General features: G+C 36.2%; 1 protein-coding gene across 2 annotated transcripts in view; it reads left to right on the forward strand.

Moving 5' to 3' along the window:
* Positions 1 to 7,301, forward strand: part of rad18 (RAD18 E3 ubiquitin protein ligase) — a 35,633-nt gene that overhangs the window by 12,867 nt on the left and 15,465 nt on the right. For both annotated transcript variants that reach the window (XM_014009041.1, XM_014009042.1), the window contains 4 exons: positions 568 to 667; positions 4,985 to 5,172; positions 5,761 to 5,831; positions 6,058 to 6,118. In XM_014009041.1, the coding sequence (XP_013864495.1) occupies positions 568 to 667; positions 4,985 to 5,172; positions 5,761 to 5,831; positions 6,058 to 6,118 (420 nt within the window). The remainder of the gene's footprint in view (positions 1 to 567; positions 668 to 4,984; positions 5,173 to 5,760; positions 5,832 to 6,057; positions 6,119 to 7,301) is intronic.

A 7,301-nucleotide genomic window follows, 5' to 3' on the forward strand; every position in this document is an offset into this window, starting at 1 on the left:
AGCGTGCTGATTATAACAGTATGTATTTTTTTTTGCTTGTTTGGAGATAATTTTGTGTCCAATCTAAAAAGCACATTTTATTAATGAAACTTGTGCACTGTTTACTCGGTTCACACTGATCTCATCTTTGTTTCTCACCTGTTTGGTGATGATCGGAGTAGAATAAGTCTTTATTCAATTTTTTTATGAAGTTAATATTTTATTACCACATTTATTCTGCCCTTTAGAATTTGAATGATAATCATTTACTTGGCTTTCTATGTGTTACAATAATTACTGCAGGTGACTAAACAGGATGCTACTATCAAAGGATTTAATTTGTGGGTGTTGCTATTTATAGATATGTGGTTTATGCTGTTCTAGGACCAGCTAATCATTTCCTTTGAATCTATGATCAGGATCCTGTTGTGGATATAATTTGTGTTAACTCTTTCTGATTGAGGATGCTCTGGTGGCATAATGAGTGTCGATTCCCCGAACCAAAAGTGGGTGATTAGTGTTGAGTGTTGATTAAGATGCTAACGGCTTAACCATGTGCGTCTTTTTTCTTTCTTTCTTCTTTTCCAGTTGAGTGCCCTGTGTGTTCTGTGAGTGTGGCACAGCATTTTATCAACAAGCATCTCGACATGTGTCTTAGCAGTGAGGAGAAGAAGGACAGCCTGAGGAGGTAAAATATCCACTGAGGTCATTATTTAAATAAAAATACTTATTTTCTGTATTTTAATCGAGTTATGCTCAATAAGTAATAAGTTTCTGATGTAATAAGTATATTATAACAGTGACTTAAAAAGTTAAGTTGATTAAAAAACAACATTTGTTATGACCTGGCACCATTTGGCAGAATACAAACAGTGCTATGGACACTATTATCAATGTACAACATCAATCACAAGCTTAAAGCCTGTATATAGATGAGTTTCCATCTCCCTGTGACCTTGGACTTTTTGTGGGGGTTTTGTGGTGTCTCATCCTGGGACTCTGTCTAAAGCCACTTTTAAGAAAATATTTGTGTGACATTGTCTCAGAGATAAACCCCTCTTTAAGCCTGCTCTGGTTGTTTATAGATCACAAGTCAATTCAGCTATGACTTGATGTGCTCTTTCCATGATTGATCCATAGTAGGTGTGGCACAGTGTTATGTCTTCCCATTCTAAACCCTGCTGCTTACTGGTTGCACCGGTTGTATCATCACTACGTCACAACCTTGAGCCTTGGTGCCGACTTACCCTTTCATAAACTAATGACTCTCAAATCTTTTTTGGTGGCTCAGAGGTGTAACAGCGGCAGGTTGACACACTGAGATTGAAGTGTTTATGAAAATAAGTATTTTTTTAAAATAAATTAAACATTTAAATGATTTTCTTCAATTTGAAATAAAGATTTGTGTTAAGTCAAATTTAAAATCATCACGCAATTAAAACATGCCAAATGTGTCTATCATTCTGCGTTCACATCAAACGCGATTTGGGCGTCAAAAATGCATCCAACGCCTCAAGTTGAGGTCAGACGCTCGTCAAAATTGCTCTTGATACGCGTCAAGCGTGTCGAGAGCCTCTGTTAATGGTTGGGTCACTGTTTAATGGCAGATAAAAWAAAGGAAGTGGCTTTTGCTTTATTTACTGAGAACAGCGGCACGTTGCACTCACCATAATTAAAAGTTCATAATTATTTCACCAGACAATTTAGCAACATTCTGAGTTTGGTGAGTTTCACAATTCCAGGAGCTGCGAGCTGACGAGGCTCGCTTTTAGCTCTATTTTTGTCTTGAGCTTGGTTTCACGAGCCGCTGACCCACATCGGTGCCGATATCTCCTGCCAGGACACCGACTAGGCACTCGATTACAGCTGAAGAGCTCCTGTTCATCCATCTTAGGTTGGAGTTTCAGGAAACTGTCCCGTCGGAAAATGTGTCACTATGTCACATAGTGGAGTCTCTCTGATTGGTTGACGCGCTGTGCCGAGTTGCAAAATTTCAGATTTTCCAACTCCAGCATTTGACACGCTTAACGCATGTCACGCACGTTGACTGCTCAAAACCTGCAGCGCTAGATAATCCGCAGAAGGGCTGCAGCTAGGGATGGGTACCGAATTCGATACTTTTTGCTGTAAAGACCGAATTCTGTCAGTACTACCGAGTATCTATTCACGTAACATCGAACGGTACCATGTTTCGGTACCTAAATGCATCATTGCTACCGGTTTGGCTTAAGAGTGGTGAGTTTTCCATGCTTGTCCTGAACGTTGTGTAATGACGTCAGCAACAGGAGCTGCTGGTTCAGTCAGTAAACAGAGAGGCAGCAGAGCTCGGTCTGAATGTAGCTGAAAGCCTTGCAGATCCTGGAGTAAAACTCGCCGAACAGACCGCCTCTGAATTATCTGGTGGATTAATTATCTTGTGAGCACGACGTTTGCTCGCTCAAAGTAAATAAAGTACCGCCACTTTCTTTATTTCACCCACCATTAAACAGAAACCGGCAGAGGAAAACAAACAGAGGGGCTTCCCGACAGTCCGAACACGTCTGACCTGAAAGAAGCAGCTAACTTGAAGCGCTGTGCGCGTTTTGGATGCTCAAAATGTAGCTTGAATACCTTTTATTTATTTTAACTCCATCCTCTTTTGCTTATTTGATTTAAACTTATTTGCCTTCCATGGACCTCCATCACACAACTTTTCTAGTGGGGAAATGACATGACATCAATAGAAATACGTGGCGCTGGATTTTAATTTGTGCAATAAGACAAAACAGTCTTGTTGTTTTCAAGAGTTTTCACTTTAAAGAAATAAGTTACACAACTGATGTTACAATACAAAGAGATGGATGTTGTCTAGATATTTGTTAAATTTTATATATTGAGAAATATATTACATAAAAAATAAATAAAAGTTTATTATTGAAAAAAACAACATACATAAAGTACAGAAAATTGGTACCGTTAAGTACCGGTATCGATTCCCAGGTACCGGATATTGGTACAGAATCCATGCAGCTAATGATTATTTTAGTAATCGATTAATCTATAGATTACTCTGACGATTAATCGAGTAATCGGATATAAAAACATTGTCACCTTCTGCAGTAATTACTTAAGCTTATTTTCTGAGAAATACAATTGTTTAATATTATGAAGAGGTTCTCTACACTTGCTGATGACCCTGCTGCAATCAAAGTAAAATTACAAAACCAGTTGTATTAATTCATGCATTTTAAGCTCCACTTGTTTGTATTTATGTATGTGAGGTTTGAGGAGGCATTAATTAAAAACACTCTGTCATTGAATCATTTTAACCATCACAGAAAAATCTAAATGCTGTAAATTTATTGTAATGGATTGGAAAATTGAATGCCTTTTTTTATTTTTAATTTTTTTTGTTAGAAATGTAACAAGTAAAATGAGTAATATAAATATTTGGGTGCTGCAGTTGAGTTTTGTAGAGTTCACTTGTTAATTGTAACAAAAAGTTCATATTTTTATTGTTTTTAGGTTGATGCAGGGTTCCCATTTAGGTAATAAAAGATTTAGTCTTGACTGCTTAGCTACAAACAAATATGACAGTAGTAATGAAGGCTAAAGTCATAAAAGCAGCAGCAAATTATAAAAAAAATCCCACTATTTTCTATAAATACTTATAAACTTGAAATATTCACTCCAAATATCTAATTTAAATTAAGATAAAAGCATATCAACAAATAAATGTGTTTCAGCTCAAGCTGTCAATCTGTTGCTGTGCTTTTATTTTTATCTGACAAACTTACAGTAAGTATTGTTTTTAATCACACAACTTACACACTGTTTAATAAAACCCTGCCAGGTCACCATGATTAGTCAGCACAAATAACGTTAGCCAAAATATACCTCCTCCTCGTACATCTGTAACATGACAGATTATCATAGATTTAGGTAACCGTATTTTACAAAGGGAACGTAAACAAATACGTGTTCGGTACATGCATCAGCTGTTTTTGTTCCAGTGTGGAAACAAGGATATGCTGTGTATTGCGTGTTGTCGTCTTTTCTGTTTAGTTTTAAATGTTCCCGTGCTTTTTATAATTTGTCGTTTTCTGGGCTCTTAATTTTTTTCTTTTTTTTTTTGATTTTGGATCTCTTCGTCTTCTTCTAAAGCTGAATGTAGCGCTTAGCAAGCATACACACGTGATGCCTTGATAGCGTGCGTAACTGTTAGCGGAAGCGCCAACATCGTAGCATTGTGTAACAAATAATATTCCGGACAGACAAAAGCGTGCTGATTATAACAGTATGTAWTTTTTTTTACGAAGCTTCGAGGCAGATAAATTCCCTCGAGGATTTTTTGTAATCAAATTACTCGAATTATTTGAGGAATCGTTTCAGCCCTACTCCCCAGTAAACATGTTTATTCTGTTTCCTGACTGTCTAATGACAGTAAAGGTCAGAATCATGATCAGTATTAAAAAAATAAATTGGTAATTGAGTGTGGTGGCATATTTGGTCAAATTGTTTAGGCTTTTGGTGTTTTCTTCMTTTGTATAAGGACATTGATTTCACACTTACAACCATCTAAACATGTCTTAATAACAAACGTGAAATTTGTATTAACTTTAAAATTGTCCTTGATTTACTTACTATCTCTTATTTGAGTTTTTTTCTGTCCTCTGACAAAAAAATCCACTTTCTACTTAAAGTGCATTTACTCACTACTGATAATGTAACAGACCTAATTTTTATTTTGTTGCATAGTAATGAGTCCTTTGACATTATTTAAAAAGCCAAACTTTTTTACTTGCACTTGAAACTTATTTCCCTGGAGTCCTTGATGATTTGTACTGCAGTGCTGTGGGTTTGTTTGTTTGGCACTGAATAAAAACATGCATTTTATTACACGTTAATGTCTTAATAGTCTTACTTCAACCATGCTTTAGTAACRTTTTGACACAAAGAGTGGGATATTTGGTTGAGGTATAAATATAGTTTTTACTGAATGTAAACTACTGTTTGTGTGTTTCAGCTCTCAGAATAAGAGCAGGCGTCCGATGCCAAAGCTGGTCTACAATCTGATGTCAGGTCAGGAGCTGAAGAGGAGGTTGAAAGAATGCCATCTGCCGGTGCAGGGTTCTCGGGATCAGCAGATCAAACGGCTCCAGGATTATATCTATTTGTACAACTCTGAGTGTGATTCTCTGAATCCTAAATCAGGTGAGARAATTTGGTGTGTATGAATGAAAGAACCGGTTTTAATTGATTRATAACTTCAACAAAGTGCTGTGAAAAAGACAGCGTTGAAGATAGATTGGGTCTATTGGACATGTTTATTTCCAATCATTGTGAAAGAACTTTGTGGCTGCTTCACCCAAATGACAGCATTTTAAAGTGTGATGAGAAGACAGCCATGACAGGTTAGAGACAGGAGATTACTGCAGAGATGGGCTTAACTGCTCTATTAACGTTTCTACTGGTAGACAGTTATTTAACTGCACAGGTTGTTCCCCTGAATGATGGTCTCTGAATAAATAGCAAGTATATATAAAAAAGAAAGAGTGGAGAGATTAAAACTCAGAATATTTTCCATCCAGCCTGCTGATCATATGAAGTACAGCTAAATGTCAAATGTTTAAAGATGTGAGGGAAGTTTGGCTGTTAGAACACTGTTTATTTCTGTCAAACATTATTTTTTGTTCTTTTTGGCATTTTTCATTAACTCAGGAAAAAATAAAAACAATATACAACATGGAAGTTATGGATTTAATGTAATAACCTTTTGTTTGTTTGATGTACGTTTGACAGCTGAAGAGATCGCTAAAGAAGTGGAGGCCAATGAGAAGATTAGAAATCAGCTGCAGGGGAAAACAAAACCTGTACGTATTTATCTTTTATATATTATTATTTTCTGTCTGTACAGGAAAATGAATTTTGGAAAGAGTGTTTCATTTTATAAAAGTTAAAGGAAATAAAATGTGTGAGCTGTTTTACTTTAGCAAAAAGCACACACTTGCTAATTGCTTTATAAAGAAGGTAAATGGTAATTTTTTTGTTTTATTTTTTGACAATCACATTTTTGTGTTTGGTTTTTTTCTCTTATAGGCCATGGTTTTCACCAAGCATCATTCTGAGAAAGAGATTGAGGACATGCATTCAAATTATAGTAAGTGCTTTGTTTTTCCCTTCAGTGTGCTGAGTCTCATGCAGCTTTTAAAACAAACGTAGGGTTTAAACACTTTGTCCTTCCTTACATGGGTCTACGCGATAAAGATATAAATCTATTCCTTTTACCTTTTGTAGTGTTTATCCTCAGTACTCTCTGAGAGCTCCAGCACACATCTGGGAACCACAATTACAGCACATGGGTGACATTACACTCGATGCCCCGCACTGGGGTGAAATACAGTTTCTGAAAAACGCAACTTTTAAAGCGGTTTTAAGTAATGGGTGGGGGTACTATCTTTTAGGCTATGTCCTGAACATGGCTGCCATCTTGAAAGCCACCATATTGGATCAAACTGAAAGTGTGTCCTGTGACTTTTGTCCCATTCTTTGGTGAGACACTACAAGAAATACACCATTATTTAAATAATGTGTCAGGAATATACCGGTACTTATGACTCATCTTAATGAGCCAAATCATCTGGTGTTAGATGGGTTGGAAATCATTGAGCTGACCACTCATAAAGATGCAAAACTCTAATGTGTCTCTACACCAGTTATAAAAAAAAACTACCTCGTTTTATTTACAGATACTAGAATATTTTCCCGTTTAAAAACTTCTTTCACTTTTTTCAATATTACTTAGATTTTTTTGTTGTCTTGGAGTTTTCTTTTAGTTTCATTCTCTCTTCTGTGTTGGCACAAACTGTCTTGTTTGAGGCATTCAACTAAAAATTGTCTTTGATGTGACAATCCCAGAACTGAAGATGGCACGTTATTTTGTATCAGGGCTTATTTTTGAGAATGYCACACAGGTGGTGAGTGCTGAAGTGCTACTTCTGTTTTTCTTTTGTTTTCTCTTTCTTCCTGAAGGTACGTGTTTAATTTGTATTTGTGGTATTTGTCACAAAACACTGCACAACACAAGTTCGGGTTTACAAAAAACCTTTGAGATCATCCTGTACTTGAGAAATGTGTGTCTCTCAACGACAATCTCTGACAGGATTCTTTTCTAAAGCAGAAGCCTTTGTGACTGATCAATGCATTTATTTTCTGCTCTTGCGAGTACATCTTTCAGTAGGAAAAAAATTCTTCTAGTATGTTTTATTCTTGAGCTTTATAGAAACGGCCGGATGTTCTGTTTTAAATAGTGTTACAGAGAATTAATCTGTTCTGTTTGAAAA

The sequence above is a fragment of the Austrofundulus limnaeus genome, unplaced genomic scaffold, assembly GCF_001266775.1.
Source record: "Austrofundulus limnaeus strain Quisiro unplaced genomic scaffold, Austrofundulus_limnaeus-1.0 Scaffold55, whole genome shotgun sequence".
Taxonomy (NCBI): Eukaryota; Metazoa; Chordata; class Actinopteri; order Cyprinodontiformes; family Rivulidae; genus Austrofundulus; species Austrofundulus limnaeus.